The sequence below is a fragment of the Parambassis ranga genome, chromosome 10, assembly GCF_900634625.1.
Source record: "Parambassis ranga chromosome 10, fParRan2.1, whole genome shotgun sequence".
Taxonomy (NCBI): domain Eukaryota; kingdom Metazoa; phylum Chordata; class Actinopteri; family Ambassidae; genus Parambassis; species Parambassis ranga.
In genome coordinates this window covers 863,132-884,150 of record NC_041031.1, presented here as the reverse complement: position 1 = coordinate 884,150, position 21,019 = coordinate 863,132, and the positions used below count along the sequence as shown (strand labels likewise).

The following is a 21,019-nucleotide window of genomic DNA, read 5'->3' as shown; positions in this document are numbered from 1 at the left end:
ACAACCCAGCAGCAGGACTGCTACCTCCTCTTTTGTTCAAGAAGGAGCAGGAGGAGCACTGCCAGAGCCCTGCAACATGACCTCCAGCAGGCCCTATGTTTCTGCTCAGACTGTCAGAAACAGACTCCATGAGGACGTTGGGCCCTCATACCACCTATGAGGGCCCAACGTCCACAGGTGGGGCTAGGAAGAGATCATCAGACCCATTGTGAGACCATATGCTGGTGCAGTGGGCCCTGGGTTCCTTCTGATGATGACAATGCTAGGCCTCATGTGGCTGAAGTGTGTCAGCAGTTCTTGCATGATGAAGGCATTGATGCTATGGACCGGCCTAATGAGGGCTGAATCATAGGTTCATGAGTGTTTGAATGTGCATAAAGACCTTACCGTACAGACACTGAATGCTGAGAGAGGACTGTTCTGCCAGACTGCATGTATCCAGAGTCTGGATGGGGATCAAGAGTGAAGGTGTTGCGTTGGGCACTGTGTTATTATAATGGCCCTCAATCGTGATGCTGGTGTGCTGGCTCTATAGTTTTACTGAAATGAATTAACTAGTCAAACTCAATCACAAGGATAAAGCCTTAAAACATGTTTTGCATTTCGGTTTATTGGCAACATGTAAAGCATATAGCTTTGGTCTTCCTGCTGAGCTGTCACAGTTTGGACCTCTGCATGTCTGTGTCCTGAGCCTCTGTCTGTCCAGTGCTCTGTGAGCTGAGAAAGGTGTGGTCTTGGTTCAGGAAGGTAGTGATGAACTCTGGGAAATGTCTCTTTAGGACCACCTCCAGGAACATGTCTGCTGCTGTGTGCAACCGCTGCTCTTCCCTGAAGAAGAAACACAGACAAGATAAGATCATTTCATATGATAATACATATTACCATTGATATTAAGTAAAAACCGCAGTTAGAGAAAAACATTTTTAAAAATTATTATAGTGGTTTTTGTATTGGGCAAATACAGACAACCGAGAATGTCTTTCACTGTGCTGTTATTTATTTAGCAAACATGAAGAAAAAATAAATACAAAATAAAAAACATAGTACCACAGCTTGTAGATCCACCTTTAGCAGCAATAACCTAAAAGTAATTTCCACCAAGCTTTAACTGTCCCACAGATGGATTCACATTTGTCTCAAGAACACTCTGGTATACAGAGGAGTTCATGGTCCACTGAGTGACTGCAAGGTGTCCAGGTCCTGGTCCAAACCATCAGTCCTCCACCACCGTGCTTGACAGTGTGTATGAGGTGTTTGTGTGTTTGGTTTCCAGCAGACATGGTGGTGATCATTAAGACCAAACAGCTCCACGTTGGTCTCATGTGTCCATAGGACATTGTTCCTCAAGTGCTGTTCTTTGTTCAGATGCAGTTTAGTGAACCTCAGTCCTGCTTCCATGAGCTTTTTAGACAGAAGAGTCTGTCTCCTGGTAACCCTTCAAACAAACTGTGACTGTGCTGTCACGTTAACACTGAGCATGCTCAGTGAGGTCTGTAGGCTCTGACCTGTAGCTCTTGGTTTGTTGTGTTCCTCTGATCATTGCACGGTCTGATCTTGGAGTGAATCAGCTGGGACGTCCACTCCTGTGCAGACTGACAGCTGTCTTGAATGTCTCCACTTGTGAATAATCTTTCTCTCTGTAGACCGTTGAACTCTAATGTGAAATGGTTTTATAAGTCTTGATGTGCAGCAATTCACCAAGGACTGACGATCAGCAGCACCTGCTGCAGCTCACCTAATTTAATCCTACTGGAGTAGTAAGGGGGGGACGCAGTATTGAAGAGTTTTCTTGGCTTCATTTCTGTAAAATAAATAAGGACAAAAGTCATCCTGAGTGTTTTCACCCTGCAATTCTACCGCCCCTCAGCTGAGTGTTTGCTTCAAATAACAGTGCAGGACTCATTAAGTTGGTATTTTACTTCCTGCAGTGACACAGGAAGTTGCAGGTAGAGCTTGTTCAGATAAAGAATAACCATAAAGCATAACCATAAAGAATAACCATAGAAAGCGGATAACTAAGCGCCCACACATATATCCATATATTAAAATGTACTTGACTCAAAGGTCCACAGAGTGATTCTCTTTATCTCCGCCCCATCTTCTATCCTCTATTACAGAAATGAACCATGTGTTTCTGATACATTGCTCCATGTACATCAGCACAGTCCACCATTTTCTAATCTTTGTTAAAATCAAGCAACACACAAAGGACTAGGATGTCCTCAGTGTGCTGATCCCTGTCCCTGGACAACTCCAGCTCAGTGTCAGTGGTCTCCATCCACTGACACCTGACACCAGAACACTTGCTGGCCCTCATAGGTCCCTGCCTCGATGGCCCCGTCTTCCACTCTCTCGTCAGCGCTGTCATCTGTGACTTCGTCCTCATTGTATTGGGAGCTGTATAAGCTTTCGTCGTCCACGACTGGCATCTGTAGACCTTTGGCGCAGGCCTCCACGAGGGACTGAAAGCCTGCGTGTCCTTCGTCAGCACTGTCATCGGTGTCTTCATCATCATTTTGGAGGTCGAATAAGATTTCATTGTCCACATTTGGCATCCGCAGCTGTTCCCCGCAGGTGTCTGTGAATTCCTTCTGCTTTACCAGAGCACAGGAGTGTGACGTCGTTATCCCCAGTTTGCTCAGCCTTTTAAAGACGTCCTTCTTTGCCCCGCCATGCTGCAGGACACTGTCTATATAATATGCAAAAGCAGCCAGGCGGGGCTCCCTTCCCCTTAAAGCTACAGCAGCAGCCGCACAGATGGTGTAGGGAGACTGGTTGGTGATCAGAGAAAGTATGGAGAATATGAACGGTGACATGTGCTGGAGATCTGACAGCAAGTTTGCAAATGAAAACGCCTTCAAATCCGCCACCTTAGTCCGCCACAGCATGAAGCCTTTGTAAGGGTTACACAGAGCTTTGCTCTCATCCTCTATGACTTTGAGGATGATGTGCTTCAGGTGTCCAAACAGCTCCTTGTGTCTGACCAACAGGTTAGCAGCTGTCCTCCAATTCTCCTTGGTGATGTTTTCCACAATCCCTCCTGTGTTGGCTTTACAGACAAACCTTTCAACCCGCTGAGACGGGTAGTGAATGAGGACCTGGAAGACAAAACACAGCCTCCATTAGTGAAGTGTGCATAATGCAATGTTTCCTCTTCTATCTCTGTTTTCTGTTGATCACGTTGATCACGTGGGGCTCCATTCTATCGTTGTACCACCAGTGGGCACCTGTTCAAACCCTGTTTGGACTTCACAGGGTTAAGTTAAGAGTCAGATCCTTGGCATGATTTTTCAGTTGGATCTTTTCATGTAAGCTTTACCATAATGGTATTAGGTCTTTTCTTTATGTGTGTGTGCGATCTTTGTGATATAAATGTAACTTTTTAAAGAGTCTGACTGAGTACCAGCCTTAATGTGTATAGATGCTGATGAAGTGTAAATGTATCGGTCATCATTCTATGAAATCTGTGTGTGCAGACTATGACGTGTTATTCTTTTGATCATGATGAGGATGATGAGGATGATGCTTTTGTTGGGACCCATCCCCACCTCCCAGACTCTCCCTGGACACAGGAAGAACCTGAGGTGGCCTCTCCTCCTGGCTAACGACACATTCTGAAACCTTCAGCTTACCTCGGTCTGACTTCTCCGTGTGGGCATCTCAGTAGTCGGTCTGGACAGCTTCCGAGTTACAGAGGTCTGGCAGGGGGCTGGAGCTGAAGCTGGAGCCGGGGTAGGACTACCTGAGGGCGGACTGGGACACAGTCTTTTACTCGGTGTCTCTGGAGGAGAGATGTCCACCTCCCGCTTCTCTACTTTGATCAACCCCGCCTCCACGTAGGGTTTGACATCGGCTGACGTGGACGCTTCTTGAACGGGCTCTCTCTCTGCTTCTTGCCATCTTCTAAAAACTGCAAAATCACTTTCCATCCTCACAAGCAAGCGACAACACGACCTGCAGATCCGACACGACCTGGACCTGTCTTTAACCAGCAGCAAACCCAGCGCCCCCAGCCGCTCGCACACACTTTTCTCCTTTAGTAATTTATTACACTCGAATATTTTGCGGGTGTTTGAGAGAATGCCTTTAATCCGCAGACTCTCCCTGCAGAACCGGCAGAAATCATCCACCGACATGGCCACTGTTTGGTAAACAGCTCCTGTCCCCCTTTCACTTCCGTGTTGCGTCTTCTTCTTCTCTCTCTTTTATCACGACTGTGACACCGCTTGTAGTGCATTAGCGCCACCTTCTGTAGCCTGCAGACCTCACTGAGCATGCGCAGTGTTAATGTGACGGCACAATTAGAAGACTGAACAAGAACAGTTTGTTTGAAGGGTACCAGGAGAAAGAGCACATGGAGGCAGGAGTGGAGCGGGGCTTATCGTTGACCACAGGTTTACTAGAGGTTGTTTTTGATCAATAATAAATGTGAGAGATATAATCCTATAACAGATTGTCCTTTCTGTCCAGGATGACTCACCACGTGGTTCAGTGTGATATAGTCATCCTACTCAGACTAATTCAAACTTTTTGTACTGAATCCTAACGCCTTCATCAGCTGAATATTACTGTAAATATAATTCACCACAGTCACATGATACTGGTCCATGGTGGATCCCTGGCTGGAGTGTGCTACAGATCTGTCCTACAGAGGCTTACCTTAGAGAAGGACGGAGAGTTCTGAGCTCTACGATGAGATCCTTGCTGAGGTCAGTCACCAGACGCCTGCTCACCACCCTGCTGTCGTCCTCCAGCTGAGTCTGATGGCGGATCCACTGCCACACCTGGCACACACACGTGAGTATGACAGCTGGAAATCTTTGAAGGATTTTGAACATGTTCTTTGAACCTTAATTCAAATTATGTAGGTATAGTCCAACAAACACCGCTGGACCCACCTGTGATCTGGAAATCTCTGCTGTGGCTGAATCCTCCACCTGACCTCTGTAGAAGAAGTGGCCTTTACCTAGAAAACAGTTCTACAGTCAGCCTGCACCGTCCGGTACATTCTGCCTGAGGATTATGTCCATGTACCCGAGAGCCAGGCATCAATGAAGAGGACACCAACAGCAATGTTGTGCTTCAGACCATACAGAGTAACTCCTCCCTACAGAGAAACATAACACATCATCATACATATATACTGGCCCTTTAAGCATTTGTGATGTTTGTGAAGTGTCTTTCTCACTGCGGGCATGGACAGCAGGTCATCCGGAGTCACTGAGACGTCATGTCGGAGCTGGTGAAGCTGGTTGTCACCCTCAGTGTGGAGCGTGAAGAGCTGGAAGAGGGGACACTGGTCACTGTGTATGCACAGAGAGGCGTATGTGGCTCATGAAGCGGTGCTTACCTTTTGCATGGGCTCAATCAGGTTCAGGTCATACACCATGAAACCGTCCACTCCTGCACTGATCTCCAACAGCTTCAGTCTGAGGACGGGGAGGCAACAGTGTCCACATGTCAGGTCCCTTATGTCTGTCAAGGTACACTAGGTAATGTAAACTACACACTTACCCTTTTGTACACACACACACACACACACACAGAAACACACACACAAAAGTTCACTGACATTTCCACACCAATGGGGAAACTTCTGAGGTTAAGTGTCTTGCCTAAGGACACATAGGGCTTTCGGAGGACATTATGATACCACATAAATAAATCAATAAATCAGTGGATGAAAATGAAAGTTGTATTTTTTGATGATTGTTTTTACCTAAAGAACGTCTATTTTATTTTATTTCATTAAACCTATAGATCAGGGTGTCATGACCTGGTGTTTATTTATGGTTTTGTTTTCCTTGTTTTGGGTTTTTAGTTTAATCTGTGTTTAGTTGTTGTTATTTTCCTGTAGTTCTGGTGTTTTGTTTCCTTGGGTTTGTGTTTTGTGTTCTAGTTGTCTAGTTGTCTAGTCTTGTTTTGTGTTCTAGTTGTCTAGTTGTCTAGTCTTGTTTTGTGTTCTAGTTGTCTAGTTGTCTAGTCTTGTTTTGTGTTTCTAGTTGTCTAGTCTTGTTTTGTGTTTCCTGTTTTACTTTGGTAGTCCTGTCCTCCCTGTGTATTGTCTTGAGTTTTGCTTCCTGTGTTTTCCCTCCTGGTTGATTACCAGCCCTGCCCTCATGTGCGTCACCTGTGCCTCGTTGTCTTCCCTGGTCCCCTTGTATATAGTCTGTGTCTTCCCCTTTGTCCTTGCTAGTTCGTCTCGTCTGTGTGGGCTTTGTGTCATTCTATGTCTCGTCCATGCCATGCCATGCTATGCTATGCTCCAGGTAGTTTCTTTGTTCATGTTATGTTTTTGAACCCTCGCTAAGTTTCCTAGTTTTGCTTTTCTAGTTTTGCCACGTGTAGTGTGATTTTCAGTTAGTTTTTTTTTACTTTACCTTTTGACCACGACAAGTGTGATTTTTAGTTTTGTATTGTTTTGCCCTCCTGGCTTTAAATAAAAGACTGTTTTTTGGATTTGAACCGCTCTGCGTCCTGCAACTGTGTCCACTCTCCTCACACAAACCCTGACACAGGGGTGGTTTTTGGCGAGGGCCACATAGACTTCCATAAGAAAAGCAATTTTCTTCAATAATATCAATATCAATAATCAATAATAATCAATAATAATAATATACATTGGAGACCACTGGCAAAGTATCTACCTTTACAGATATGCTCCTGTTACATTTTCATCACTGTAACAGTCTTTTGCTGTCATTTACATTTACTTACGCCTCTGTCCTCTCTTTGTGTGTCCATGTCTACTGAGTGTGTGTCATCTGGTCCTAAAAAAAATGTCAACTGCAGCACCGCGGTAACATCTGAATACCGCACATTTCAGCATAGTCACGCAGCATGTAGTAGTGAAAGTAGGTGGCATGATGCAGTACAGCAGCGTGGAAAAGACACGGAGGGTTGGGAAGATGTTTCCCATAATGCCGTGCTAACAGCGGACTTTTTCTGCCTTTGTTTAATATTGGCTGCACGGTCCCGCGGGCCGTACTTTGCCCAGGTCTGCTATAGGCAGAAGAAACATAGATAGATTACTATGATTACTGGGCCCAATGAGCCCAGGCCCAGGGGGCCCTGAAGCTTAAAGCTGTGCAACTATGTTATCCAAACTGATATCTTTGTGACTATCACTACTATGTATCCACCTGATATGTTAAGAGGGCCCTGTATGTTATGTTATGTGATTCATAGGGCCCCTCAATCAAATATCATGTGGCCGTGTTATTACCATGTGTCTTACCTTATCAGGTAACCTATGATATGTTAAGTCATATACCATGGTTATTCACCTGACTGGACCCACTCAGCCAACACTGGTTATGTGCAGGGGGCTCCAATCAAACAGGTTACAATATAGGATATGCATATATAGGCTCTTATTTATATAACACATGTTTTGGTTACTAACCCCTGATATTGGTTTTTTGTTGTTGCCACAACCTGTGTACCCCAGAGGGGTCTAGGGGGGCCCTTTGTATTGTCTGGGCCCAGGGGCCCATTGACCTGTAATCCGTCCCTGGATAGTGATGGTGCTGATTGGCATGAAAGTGGGATTAATGCAGCTTTTACAGTACAATATCTGTTCTCAAATCAAATGAAACTAACATTTCTTATTTATTGTCTGCCTGATGGGTGTCTCTACAGGAATGACCTAAAGTTCAAATTGTCTCATTTTATGAGGACAGAGATGCTCGTACCTTGTGACAGAGTCCGTCACTCTCCTGTAGGAGTCACTGTGTGGGTCCTGAGGCAGCAGCAGGGCAGCCATGCCACCTGTAGCCAACGCTCCACGCCGATGACACGTCTGAACCAGCAGGTCCATGTAGCAGCGCAGGAACCGCTTCTCCATGTTGACGTACTTGCTGCGGTCAGGCAGCAGGAAGGCCTGTCGGTGACCTGCAGGAGAGACACACCTGTGATCTGTCTTCAGTGATGACTTTAGCATCCTTAAAGGCCGTAGTGTGTGTCTCACCAAACTTGTTGACAAAAGAGGCTGAGTAGTCCCAGATGCCACAGTTGAGTCCTGCAGAATGGTCCCGCAGCTCATAGAGAATCTCCTCCATCTCAAACGCTGCCAACACGTTTTCAATCAGCACTGTTGCCTTGATGCTACCCAGTGGAAGGCCCAGCTACACACAGAGCCATGCCCAAGAGTAAGTACTTTTCATTTGATGTTTTTTGTGATTGTGGAGGGTCTGAGTATTAAGGAATCCTCAGATGAAAGACTGTTGCTCCATTTATACGAGCTTCAATCTGCAAGCTTTAACCTAGAGGAGTTCACGGTCCACTCAATGACCAAATAGTGGAAGACCCACTACAATCTGATGATTTTATTATGGTTTATAAAAAAAGATGGATTAAAAGAACGAGTACTTGCTTTTGAATGTGGCTGTAATCATTATATGTTGTACATATGATCAGAGGATTTTTCTCATGGTTTTACACAATAAACATAGAATTAAAAGAGTGCATGAATGTTCTTGACTGTATGCATATGAGCGACTAAGTTATCATGTGGGGCTCTGCTATGTTAAAAGAACCAAACCCATATTGTACAGAATCAATGTGCAGACCTTGTGTTGTGTCCAGACAAATATTCTGTTCCACAGTCTGGCCTCCATGGAGGTCTCTACCTGGAGAACAAGGAGAAACAGCATCAAGTGATTTGGCCTTTAGAGGTTTTACCACAAGGTCAATATGTACGACTTATACAGGCTAGCTTTAGTGTGTGTGTTACTTTTGACAGGTAGAAAAAGGGACCACTCTTGTATTCAAACAGCGTTTTTCCACAGTGAAACATGAGGAGTCCAAAGTCAAAGAGAGGCCCAGGAACCTCCTTCCCCTCCACCTGGTAGAAGGAAAGTGAAGCATGTGTTACTACACAGTTACAGCCAAGCCTGCAGTCACATCATGTCTCACCATCATGTTGTGCTCCACCATGTTCCAAGCACGAGGACGCAACATCAGCACCGGAGCCTTCGATATGTGTGGGACATCTGCAAACAAACAGGAGGCAGGCTGACCCACAGTGAGTCCTGTAGCGCTTCCTGTATCAGGGATCGTTTGAAGTAAAGCACTTACTGGGGAACTGATTGTACACCGCCTTAATAACATTGTGGATGCCTTTGATCTGGTTGTAATATGTAGGGCAGTTCCCATCATCAAAGTCAACCTGAGGAGACCAAAGACAGGACAGTTGACAGAATACAGGCCCTAGAATGCAACTTGGATTTGTAACAGGGACAATCTGCAGGTTTACAGCTCCTTAAGGCTGGATGTACAAAAACATGGAGCCACAAACAACATAGCCACCAAGCTATAGGTGGAGCAGTGTTTCTCACCCTGCCCATAAAAAAAAAAATCACACTCACTGTTGGAACCAGCCTCAAGTGGCCACTGAAGGAATTGCAGTTTTTGGCACCGCTTTACTCTTATAACCCATAGTTTCTCCTCAAGGTTAACATCTTTAATAAAAAAACAAACAAAAGGGGGCTGCCAGACAGTACATTTGCATAAATAGCCTTACAGAAAAGAACGTAGTTGCAGAAGTTAAAATAAAGTAGGTACCGTATAAAAGTCGGGTCAAGCATCACACCTGACACTGAGCCAAATTCTCTGAAATTGGTACTGTTCATTAGGTCTGTGCAGGCGCAGTCTTTCCATTTGAATAACCGATACCCTCCTGCTGAGCCAATGAACAAAGGTAGGTGGTGCAGTAGACTTCCAGGTTAGGAGAATGAGTTTTTTAGCCACCACCATCCCTAGGTGCACAGCAACCTGTGTATCATCGTCTCAGCAGAGGATGACTAGATCATGATTGGGCGGAATGACTCTGGAATAGGCTTTTGACAACTGCTCAAATATAGCGGACCAAACATTTTGCAATATAGGACAGAACCAAAAGAGTGGTGCTAGTGAACCCTCAGCAATCACATATAGGAGACACAGATGAGAAAATAGGATTAAGCTTTGTCTTTGAGTAGTGGCCTCTGTGCAGCACCTTGTATTGAATCAACCTGTAACGTGAGTTAATAGAGCAACCGTGGACCCGAGACAGTGCCTCCTCCCAAAGTCCAAGTCTTTAGCCCAAGCCTCCCTGATCAAAGATCACCAAGTTAGTAAAAGAGCCTACAAGTTTTGATGTCCACTGTTCGGAGTCCGAGGACAGCAGGACGGTCTCAGGGAAAGGATGAGTGGGGGAGGCATTTCATTCAAATTTGGCCAACAAATGCGTCAGATGGATCCTTCACGGCCCAACACATCCAAGTATTCATTGTATGCCAGTGACAATTGGATTGTTTTTACATTAGAATACAGCAGACTTCATAATCTGAACTCTAAACAGGTGCAGCGCACCATGATAAACTGCAGTGCAACAAGGTTACACTGCTGAAGAGAAAACATTTCAATGTAAATCAACTGCAGATTGCTAGGCTATAGTAGCACTGCAGCACTATAAACAGAAAGCCTCCCTAGACCATCCCATAAATAGCCATTAATGCAACCATAGGCTGACTCCTTCAGAGGAGACAGCCCCTTATGGGAGGTCTATAAAGGCTGAACCTCTGTAGGCCAAGTCCTTGAACTGGGACAGATCACTCGTCGTATCTTGACAAATATCTTTTTACCCTCTTCCACTGCCTCACTAAGCTTTTCTGTATGAGCACATAAGACAGCTCTCATATGGGACCGTCTCAATATTAAACTCCTGTGTGATTGTTAGAATGGTGTATTAAGGGATTGATAGCCTCAGCGCTGAGGTGTGGTACCTGTATGCCTTGTGCAGGTGACTGCAGAGCTTTGAGGAAGCGCTGGGTATCACAGGGGGCCAAATCCCCAATATCCACGTGTCTCTTTTGGAGCCTCGGAGGGACAGGCAGCACCCTCCAGTCCGGGTCACTCCTGATGTACTTGGTGTCTTCCAGGAAGGTTGGTAGGTCACCTGAAAGATCAAGGTGGGTCTTTCTGGACACTCTCAGCTGCAGGATCTGAAAAAAAGACTCATCCTAGCACCTTCATTCTGTCACTAAGAAGGTTGATTTGACAGCTGTCCTACCTGATCCACCTCCTCATCAAATGTACAGATCAGCTCGCGCAGGAAGAGGAGAGAGTCAGTAGTGAAAAGTTGGGCATACTCTGCTTCCAGGCCTGAGGGTGGAGAAGACAGCTCCATGCTGACAGGATTCTGGGAGTCTGAATGATGGAAAACGTGGTGACAATTCTAGGAGCCTGAGAGAAGTCAGAGAACCTTTAACATAAATGAGAGGACGCCACATGGCAGTGACCACCAGACCAACAGATCCTCACAGAAAATAACAGCAGTCATTTTCCACATCACTGTGCCACATAAACCAACACAAATGATTTGTTTTTTGCCACTTTAAGACAAGACAATAAATCATTGAACAAACCTCACATGTTTATTGTGGTAACGTTGTATCTATTACTTTACTTCACTATTACTACGGTAATATTTTTTTTCCACATAACTTTCTGGAATGGCCATCTTTGGCCTTCAATCCTATAAACAGGATGATTTTATTTAGACTTAAAATAGATTTGCACATTTAAAGAGCTACCTAAGCAGCTCAAATCAAAACTCAGGTAAGACAGAATAACATGCAATATTATTGCACATATAATTTGTTAGAACACTGGATGGGATGGCTGCCAGGCATTTTTAACAAGCTTGTCTGTTGGCCACCACCGGTCCAGTTGTCTTGGATTCAAGCTACTATTCTGGTCATCAGAATATTTTAATTACATGAATGCTACATTATCCCAAATTCCCAGTGTCCTTCAGACACTTCTAATGCTGCAGGAGCCCGAAGCTGATCCAACTGTTAAAGTCTTGTTAGTTTGTAGTTAGCTTCCACAGAACATCTAACCAGCTGCTAATGTAAGTGGGATACTCACAGGCGTGCAGATCACAGGCTTCTGATCACAGGAGTGGACTTCGCCTCTGTACTCACTTTGGCCCCTATTTGAACAGGAAGATGTTTGTTTGTGTGCAGAGTTTAAAGTCCTAAGTGTTGAGCTGACTTTAAACCCTATGTTTTCTAAAAGTATGTATTTGTGATTTCAGATATTACCTGTAATTTTACTAAGATTATCATTTGTAACTGAATACTGTTAGATTACATCTCCCCTGTTCTGGTTCTAACGACCTTAACAAGCTTTACTTTGAAAATGTGACCGGAAGCTGCGTTCACTTCCGTTTCCGCTCTGCGCCGCCATTGACAGCTGCTGTTCTCCGGTTCTTCCATGCTGCAGGGTCGCAGGTTGTGTGAGTAGTGATAGAACCCGTTAATGAAAAGCCATGGAAGACAAGGCACAGGTTCAAGAAGCGATTAAGGTTCAAGGGGAGGTGGTTCGGAGGTTAAAGTCCGAGAAGGCGAGCAAAGAGCAGGTCAGTATGTGTGTGGTGTCATACGGCGTCTGTAACATGCGGTAATAGCATGTCCATTTAACAGAGGGGCTGCTACTGTCAGCTCTAAATACCTAGAAAGAAAACGTATTACGTTGTCCCTACCGGTGTTTTACTTCAGCCTTGACATGGCTAATGTTTAGCTTAACTTTACCTGACATGGTGCGACTAATAAGCCTCGTCGGCTACCCGGCGAATTAGCTAGCTAATGCTAATGCAGAGCAGCGGTGGTTGACTTATAAGTGAGCCCACTCAGGAGCCAGGTTGGCTAATTGTATCTGTAAATGGGCCTTTTCAGACATTTTGACACAGGACCTAGTTTCAATTGTGCCCATTTAACATGCTCAAAGGCCAGCTGACGCAACAAGCTGTCCTAACACAGACACACTGAGCAGACTCGGACACAGATAATAACATCCTAGTAAACGTACACGACCTCAAAGGGACTTCAGATCTGATTAATGATGCAGTTATTATTATGTAGCACAGTAAATCTGGGTGTCTTATCTGTGAGAATCTTTTATTTTGAAATGATGACCCCAGTGTTTGCTAGTGCTCATTGTATTTATGTTGGTCTGTGTGTGTGAAGTGTTATTGAGTGACAGTGACTTGCACCACCCAGACAACACATTGTAGCCTCAGCTTTACTTTATTCAGCTCAGTAAGCAAAGACCGGGGGTCCTCTTCTGTATTAGTGTGGACTCAAATCCTGAATTGATTCTGAATTGACTAGAGACACCATAAAGTGAAACAAAGTGACATTTATCTGAGGTGCAGGTGAAACCAATATGACTGTATACAAATACACTGAGCTGTTACAAAGCTTGAGACATGCGACCATATGTCCCCACACTGGTATCAGGACAGGGCCTATCTGTGTGTGATGATGGAGGATGCTCTGTTGGGCTGGCTGCTTTGATTGACTTGCTACATCTCATGTTTTATCCTTCACGCTGTGGTGGTGATGATGATGATGCGTCATGCCCCGCCCTCCCCTAGTGCTAGGGTTGCTTACTACTTTTCTCCTGTTCTTCCTGCCTGACCCTGGATGACCTGGGCCTGCCTCGTCCTTCATCATTGTCGTCATCGACCTCACCACCTGGGGAACTCCATTCTTCCTGCATGGCGCTTCTCATCTGACTCCCCCTGTCTCCCTGTTGATTGACCATGGGATTGGCTGCTGTGAATGGAAATGATGCTACAACCATGATGCACTCCTGAACTTTTGTCCGATATCTGGACTTGTTTTGTTTCACTTATTTTTCTATGCACTGTGGAATGAACATGCTGGGCGTGTTTTGTGTTCGTGCGTGCTCTGGTCTCGTGGGTTTTCGGGCTGCAACACGTATCCAACGTCTGCACTGTTTTTCTGGGATCACTGCGGCTCAGGTAGGCCTTAGTGTGTGAGGCACTTACAGTTTGTAAGTGTTGTAGTGTGTAAAAGCACTGAACTCTAAATGCGTATCTTTTGACTTGTAGATTGATGAAGAGGTAGCCAAACTGCTGGCGCTAAAGGCTCAGTTAGGAGACGATGGCAAACACCAGTTTGTTCTCAAAACAGCAAAGGTAAGACAATACTGCTATATTCTGACAGACTTTTCTGTTTACACACAGTGGTAAGCAAAGATGGCAGTCAGTGTTGAGGCACCTCCCTAGTCATCTCATTACATTGCTGGGTTTGTTTGTATGGGCTTTCTTTAACCAAGAATTCACCTAAAATACTTTAAAAGATGCAATTTGCTATAATCTAAGAATCAACAATGTCCAGTATTGTGTTGTGTTTGGAGCTATTTAAAGCTTCTTCGTGAAAGTAGACATGTTCACTGCCTGAAAATTCACAGGCTGAGACAGTTCTGTATGTTTTGTATGTGTAATGACAGAAGCTTGGTAAATAGTGTCTCTTTTGTTTTCGTTTTTTATTTCACTAATAGACGAGAAATGCATGTTGTGTTTCACATATACACCAGTGCCAGCACATTTTATTCGTATAATAAGTTATTAAATGTCTATTTTTTGGTGCAGACTTGGAAGACAAGGACAGAGCATAATTTGAAGCAATAACACACATTGCTGTTAATTTCTTTATGTACTAAGGCTGCAACTAAGTCACTCTTCAAATTCAGTGACAGTGATCTACAAACATATGGAAACTGCCAATGAAATACAAATGTTCTTATAAAAATGCAAAAGTTCAGAGGGTAGAGCCTGCAGGTAGAGGACAGTGGTGCTGTTGCGCCTGACTATAGTAACGTTTATGTCAATTTACAAACTTGTTTGTGGTTATGTAAATCATCCTGCGATGGACCTTTTGAAAATACCGATGTTAACCTCATTGAACAAGTTCTGTCTTGTTGAATTTACTAACTCAATCCAAACTGTATTTGTCACTCCGACTGCTGTTGTGTTTACTCCTCATTCTCTGTAGCAATCACTGGTTTTTATTGCAGTGCAGGAGGGAAAATATTTGTAGCACACAAACTTGCCCACCAGTGTACTGGGTCAGTTGCAAAATATGGCATGAAATGAATGCTGCTCTGCTGATACATATTCAGGTGACAGATGCAAATGTCTCCCTTGTTTTTGCTCAGGGAACACGAGACTACAACCCCAAGCAGATGGCCATCAGGGAGAAAGTCTTCAACACCATCATCAGCTGCTTTAAACGTCATGGAGCAGAGACCATCGACACACCTGTTTTTGAACTGAAGGTGGGTACCAGTTCATTCCTTTAAACCTGTTTGACGCTTGCATAACCATGGAAGTCCATTAATGCCTTGTTTGTGTAGGAAACGTTGACGGGGAAGTACGGAGAAGATTCCAAGCTCATCTATGACCTCAAAGATCAAGGAGGAGAGCTGCTGTCCCTCAGATATGACCTCACTGTATCCTTTAAATCACACACACAACTCCAATACACATCACATAGGTTTTTACCTATGTCACCTGTTTGTTTCTGAAGAGCTGTTTTGAGGCTCGGTCACAGGGCTCATGGACGCTCTGACCGCCGCCATGTTGGCAGCATCACAGTCCGCCAAAACTCCAAATATGGACAGAGAGGAGGAGCACGAGCGGAGTTGAAGAGGTCAGGCGATCTTGGAAGCAGGAAACTCACGCCGTGATACAGCAACCGCCTGTCAGTCAAAGCGGCAACGCCCATAATTTGCGTACTTTTAAGTCTGAATATAATTAAAACGAGTTAAATTCATCCCCCCCGTACAGTTGACACTAGAACAGAACTCATCATTTGAGACCAGAATGGTTTTTTTCTCTTCCCTTCATCCAAGCAGAGAACAGTGTGTTCTCCTTTACCTGCCCGCTTTCAGGTGCCCTTTGCCCGCTACCTTGCCATGAACAAGATAACCAACATCAAACGCTACCACATCGCTAAAGTCTATCGCCGCGACAACCCAGCCATGACTCGTGGACGCTACAGGGAGTTTTACCAGTGTGTAAGTCAGCCACTGATTTACTCCTGCAGGGAACCATTGAAAATGTTCTAGTTGTTCTCCTTTAGAACTCTGTGTGACTCTCTGAGTGTGTGCGTGTTTGTGTCCCAGGATTTCGACATTGCAGGACAGTATGACGCCATGATCCCGGATGCCGAGTGTCTGAAGATCGTCTATGAAATCCTCAGTGAACTGGAACTTGGAGACTTCCGTATTAAGGTTTGTTTCTCAGCTGAATAGAGTGAAGGTCAGACCTTGATCGGTCGATATCACCTCTTCGTCTTCCTTCAGGTGAACGACAGACGCATCCTTGACGGTATGTTTGCTGTGTGTGGTGTCCCAGACGACAAATTCCGCACCATCTGTTCAACAGTGGATAAACTGGACAAGGTATGAAGTGCACACTCCAAACCTTCAGGCTTCACATTCAACTCACAGTCAACCTTTGCCAAATTTGTAGATTCATACTCACTTCATGCTGTGCAGAGCCTCAGTTTAGTTTTTCTTATGATGTTTCTCATATACAGTGTTATGCAAAAGTCTGGGCAGGTCTGACAAATGAATCAAAGCAGTTCTGTGCTGCAACCTGTCATCTATAAAATCCCTACAGGTCTTAAAATGAACGTGATTACAAGGGTGCCCAAATGTATGCACTTGCCTATTTTTGTTAAAATGCACATAGGAATGTTTCTGTTGGGCCAATACCGTTATTTCACTACTGAAACGTTTCTGTTTCCATTAGGTTTAACATAGGTTACAATGAAGCTGTCTGCTTCAAAAGCTCAGCAAGTGACAAACGAATGCAGTGTTTTAACACTGTACAGTGGGCGTATTGTGCATATAGTGATGAGTAATTATAACGATCCATCTAAAGATTTCTTTTCTGTGTCAAAAACACAAAAGATTTTGGGTAGCCGTGGTTTTCTTTAATGACTGCACCATAAATAATGTGCGTACAGTGATCACGTTGCAGTGGATTGGTTATGTAATGCTCCCTCAAGTGGGATTACATGTTTGTAGGTCAACCAAAAAACTGGCATCACACTGGTTCCTTTAATAAAAAGCAAATGGGATTTCATTTTTTTGCTTTGTAGATTATTGCTGAAAATAAGCTCCATGGCAAACACATGTTTAATTCATTTTCCAGCAAGACTTTTTTCTACATGTTTGGAGCCTAAATATCAGAATCAGAATTCCTGTATTTATCCCCAAAGGGAAATTCTTTTTTGTTACAGACAAATACAATCAAAGATGAAATAGAAATATATAACACATATCTAAATACCTAGACAGCATTTAAATCCCTGAGTTGTATCTAAAGAACATATTTACTACTGTATAAAAACCTTTACATAGCAAAGAGCAGGACATGAATGTACCAGTATGAATGTACAGTGTCTGAGTGACTGTTACAGTTCAGAGTTCAGTAGTTTGATGGAGACAGGCAGGAATGATTTCCTGTGTCTCTCAGTGGTGCATCATGGGAGTCGAGTCTGTTGCTGAACGGGTTAGGGTTAGACTGCTGCCCCAGCAGACAACAGCATACATGATGGCACTGGCCACCACAGACTCAGAGAACATCCTCAGCATCGTCCTGCAGATGTTGAAGGACCTCAGCTGCCTCAGAAAGTAGAGGCGACTCTGGCCCTTCCTGTAAACAGTGTCCACGTTCTTACTCCAGTCCAGTTTGTGGTCCAAGTACACTCCCAGGTGTTTGTACTCCTCCAGCACCTCCACACTGACCCCTTTGATGCTGGTAGGGGTCACTGGAGCCTTGGTCCTCCTCAGATCCACCACTAGTTCCTTTGTCTCTGTCACATTGAGCAGTAGGTGGTTGCTCTCGCTCCAGGTGACAAAGTTATCCACCTGTACTCCCTCTCATCTCCACCAGTGATACATCCAGCCACTGCAGTCATCAGAGAGTTTCTGGAGGTGGCAGGTCTCTGTGCAGTAGGTGAAGTCTGTGGTGTAGAGAGTGAAGAGGAAGGGAGAGAGGACGGTCCCCTGTGGAGCCCCAGTGTTGCTGATCAGTCTGTCTGACATACAGCTCTGTAGGCGTACATACTATGGTCTGCCAGTCAGATAGTCCACCATCCAGGACACCAGTGGGGCATCCACCTGCATCGCTGTCAGCTTCTCAGCCAGCGGGGCCGGCCTGATGGTGTCAAAAGCACTCGAAAAATCAAAAAACATGATTCTCACAGCTTATCCAGGGCCATCTGGATGAGCTGTGGGGAAGAGAGGGCGGGTGAAGTGGCTGGTCGTCGCTCAGCTGAAGAAGTGTCGTTAACAGGGTGAACTGGGGTCACTGTATCAAATCTGAACAGATTCAGCTCATTGGCCCATTAACTCCACCCCTGCTGCTCGACCTGTAACCAGTGATGGTCCTCATGCCACTCCACACCTCTCTCGTTGTTCTGCTGAAGTTTCCACTCCAGCTTCCTCCTGGACTTCTCCTTGACCTCCTTGGTTTTTATTCTCAGGTCCTTCTGTGTAGCTCGCACCTCCTCCTGTTGCCCGCCCTGAACACCTTCTTCTTTCTGTTTAAAATGTCTTTAATGTCCTTAGTCACCCATGGCTTGTTGTTGGGGAAACAATTCACTGCCCTAACTGGTACAACAGTGTCCACACAGAAGTCTATGTATCCAGTGATGCACTCTGTGATCCCATCAATGTCCTGGCCGTGGGGGTTCACAGAGTGCCTGCCAATCCGTCACTTCAAAGCAGCCCTGAAGTGTCTCGTTTGCCTCGTCTGTCCATCTCCTCACAGTCTTTGAAGGCAGACAAGAGGCACATAGCAGGGGGTGGGATGAATCAGATTATGATCCGACCTGCAAGCATCTAAAGAATATGATGGATAGCTAAAGGTACATTATTAACAGACTACAACATTTAGCTTAGTCCCAGGCAGCCTTTGTAGTCTCATTTAGTGTATAGCCCTATGCTCTATGAGCTGTAGCAGCTGTTCACTTTGACAACAGCAGATTCTGTGAAATTATACCAACCTCTCACTTCTCAAACACTTCAGTGAATTAAATCGAAATGAATACTTCCAGTCAGTCATCATCACTTTCATCTTTCTGCTGCCTGTCTTTCAGATGCCTTGGGAGGATGTGAAGAAGGAGATGGTGAATGAGAAGGGTTTGTCAGAGGAGGCTGCCGACCTGATTGGAGGATATGTCAGCATGCAGGGTGAGATTTCCCCCTGATTTTCAGTATTTTACAGTTACCCTCTATTAATTCTATGTTTTCAAAAAGGAGTATTTTTATTTCATGTTACTACTTTCTCTGTGGACCAATCAGTAGTTACAGTAAGAGACGGATCCTTTTCACAGGGTTTGAATCTAGACGAAGAGTGAGTATTTACCTTTGTCTGCTGTCTTTGCAGGTGGAATGGACCTAGCAGAACGTCTCCTTCAGGACCAGAAACTCTCTCAGAGTAAGCAGGCCTGTGCTGGCCTGTCAGACATCAAGCTCCTCTTCAGCTACCTGCAGCTCTTCCAGGTCACAGACAAGGTGAGGTGTGCTGTTCTTCACTCTGCCCATAGATAGTGATATCTTCCTACACTTTAAATGTGTGACCATGCTTTTACGTTTCCATGTGTTTTTAGGTGGTGTTTGACCTCAGTTTGGCCCGAGGTCTGGACTATTACACAGGAATCATTTATGAGGCGGTGCTGACTCAAGCAGGCATGGCCCCAGTGACTAATGAAGCCCAAAACGGGGCAAACGCAGAAGAGAGTGTCAGCGTGGGCAGCGTGGCTGGAGGAGGCCGATACGACGGCCTGGTGGGCATGTTCGACCCAAAGGGCAGGAAGGTGCCCTGTGTGGGTGTAAGCATCGGCATTGAGAGGGTCTTCTCCATCATGGAGCAGAAGGCTGAGGTATGTGGCAGCCGATGTATCCACTTCACTGAAAAAGTCCAGAGTGTAACAGCGTGTTATAACTGTGTTATTCAGGCTTTAGCAGAGAAGGTCCGTACCACAGAGGTTCAAGTCATGGTGGCATCTGCTCAGAAGAACCTGCTGGAGGAGAGGCTCCGACTCGTCTCTGAGCTCTGGAATGCTGGCATTAAGGTCTGTGTCCATGTTCCATTTGTTGTTCCCTTGTTGTTCCCGATGTATGGGGAGAAGACAATAATATGACTTAATAAAATCAGTAACATCAATGAACATTTTCAAGCTTAATAAACATGAATTAAAGGTGATCATTGCAATTATACAATCAGCCAACCAACCTTTATTGGTGTGGTTAATGGCTTATAGTGAATTTACAGCAGAGCTGTGAAAGATCGCGGGCATCTGATGCGCTGTGTTTGTGTTGTGTGTGTAAATCCAGGCAGAGGTTATGTACAAGAAGAATCCAAAACTGCTGAGTCAACTGCAGCACTGCGAAGAGTCAGGGATCCCCCTAGTGGCCATACTGGGAGAACAGGAGCTGAAAGACGGAGTGGTCAAACTACGGGTGGTGGCTACCAGAGAGGAGGTCTGACTGATGCAGAACACAAACACTGTTACTCTGCACTAATGCATACACACAGATGAAGGACATGCACTACCTCTCTGTCTCCCCACAGGTGGATATTTCCAGGGCTGAGCTCATTGCTGAGATCAAGAAGAGGACCTCTGTGGCCTAGTCCCTTCCCTCTGTTCAGCTACAGCCCCTACCCCATCATCTAGCTGGTTCACTGACTCTACACCACCTTGTACAGATTTCCTGCTTCAGTCCAGTATAGAGCATGTTGTCATAGCAGCCACATGGACTGATGCTGAGTGTGTGCTGCTCATGTTGTTACAGAGCAGGAAGCCAAAAACAAGAAGGTGCCCTGGGAGCGGTGCAGCTTACATCAAGTAACGTGCTTTGAAGCTTCTTAAAGACATGTAGTCGCTTTCGGTGTCCACATGTTCAGTGGCGTGCTCCGGTGAACAGATCATACATGTAAAATTAAACACACCTGATGAGTCCAGGACCAAGGATGAGGCCAACATTTACTTTCTATATGATTAACTGCAGCTCAACTTCTAGCTCTTCTTTCTATATGTATCCAACATGCTTCCTGCCCAGTCTCTGAAATAAACGTTCTGCTCAGTACCACACTCTGCCTACATGCATACAGTTGTGTGGAAGGAATGCATAGAATTTACTCATG

General features: G+C 45.0%; 3 protein-coding genes across 8 annotated transcripts; 1 reads left to right on the top strand and 2 right to left on the bottom strand.

The window, feature by feature from the left end:
* Positions 1–592: 592 nt before the first annotated feature.
* Positions 593–12,175, bottom strand: ugl (ureidoglycolate lyase). 4 transcript variants are annotated; one of them, XM_028415629.1, is made up of 16 exons: positions 12,090–12,175; positions 11,914–11,977; positions 11,054–11,190; positions 10,767–10,985; positions 9,079–9,169; positions 8,917–8,993; positions 8,735–8,845; positions 8,571–8,630; positions 7,970–8,126; positions 7,695–7,893; positions 5,351–5,429; positions 5,189–5,281; positions 5,035–5,107; positions 4,899–4,966; positions 4,660–4,784; positions 593–828 (listed from the first exon to the last, which is right to left on the bottom strand). In XM_028415629.1, the coding sequence occupies exons 3-16, from the start codon at positions 11,168–11,170 to the stop codon at positions 657–659; spliced, it is 1,641 nt and encodes a 546-aa protein (XP_028271430.1). In that variant the 5' UTR covers positions 11,171–11,190; positions 11,914–11,977; positions 12,090–12,175; the 3' UTR covers positions 593–656. The 4 variants fall into 4 exon arrangements, with proteins under 4 accessions (XP_028271430.1, XP_028271428.1, XP_028271429.1 ...); XM_028415627.1 differs by having other exon boundaries at positions 11,054–11,245; positions 12,090–12,168; XM_028415628.1 differs by having other exon boundaries at positions 11,054–11,226; positions 12,090–12,157.
* LOC114442244 (uncharacterized) lies at positions 1,387–4,653 on the bottom strand. 2 transcript variants are annotated; one of them, XR_003671326.1, is made up of 3 exons: positions 3,633–4,653; positions 1,736–3,098; positions 1,387–1,654 (listed from the first exon to the last, which is right to left on the bottom strand). XR_003671326.1 is itself a non-coding variant. In XM_028415632.1 (2 exons), exons 1-2 carry the CDS (start codon positions 4,134–4,136, stop codon positions 2,265–2,267), a joined length of 1,338 nt encoding a protein of 445 aa, XP_028271433.1. In that variant the 5' UTR covers positions 4,137–4,653; the 3' UTR covers positions 1,387–2,264. The 2 variants fall into 2 exon arrangements, 1 of the variants encoding a protein (XP_028271433.1); XM_028415632.1 differs by having other exon boundaries at positions 1,387–3,098.
* A 25-nt stretch (positions 12,176–12,200) lies between the features above and the next one.
* On the top strand, positions 12,201–20,966 carry hars (histidyl-tRNA synthetase). Of its 2 annotated transcripts, XM_028415630.1 has the most exons (14): positions 12,272–12,406; positions 13,424–13,813; positions 13,904–13,990; positions 15,013–15,132; positions 15,211–15,306; positions 15,748–15,873; positions 15,982–16,089; positions 16,162–16,260; positions 18,969–19,062; positions 19,259–19,386; positions 19,482–19,754; positions 19,830–19,946; positions 20,209–20,355; positions 20,447–20,966. In XM_028415630.1, the coding sequence occupies exons 2-14, from the start codon at positions 13,691–13,693 to the stop codon at positions 20,504–20,506; spliced, it is 1,578 nt and encodes a 525-aa protein (XP_028271431.1). In that variant the 5' UTR covers positions 12,272–12,406; positions 13,424–13,690; the 3' UTR covers positions 20,507–20,966. The 2 variants fall into 2 exon arrangements, with proteins under 2 accessions (XP_028271432.1, XP_028271431.1); XM_028415631.1 differs by lacking the exon at positions 13,424–13,813 and having other exon boundaries at positions 12,201–12,406.
* The last annotated feature ends 53 nt before the right edge of the window (positions 20,967–21,019 follow it).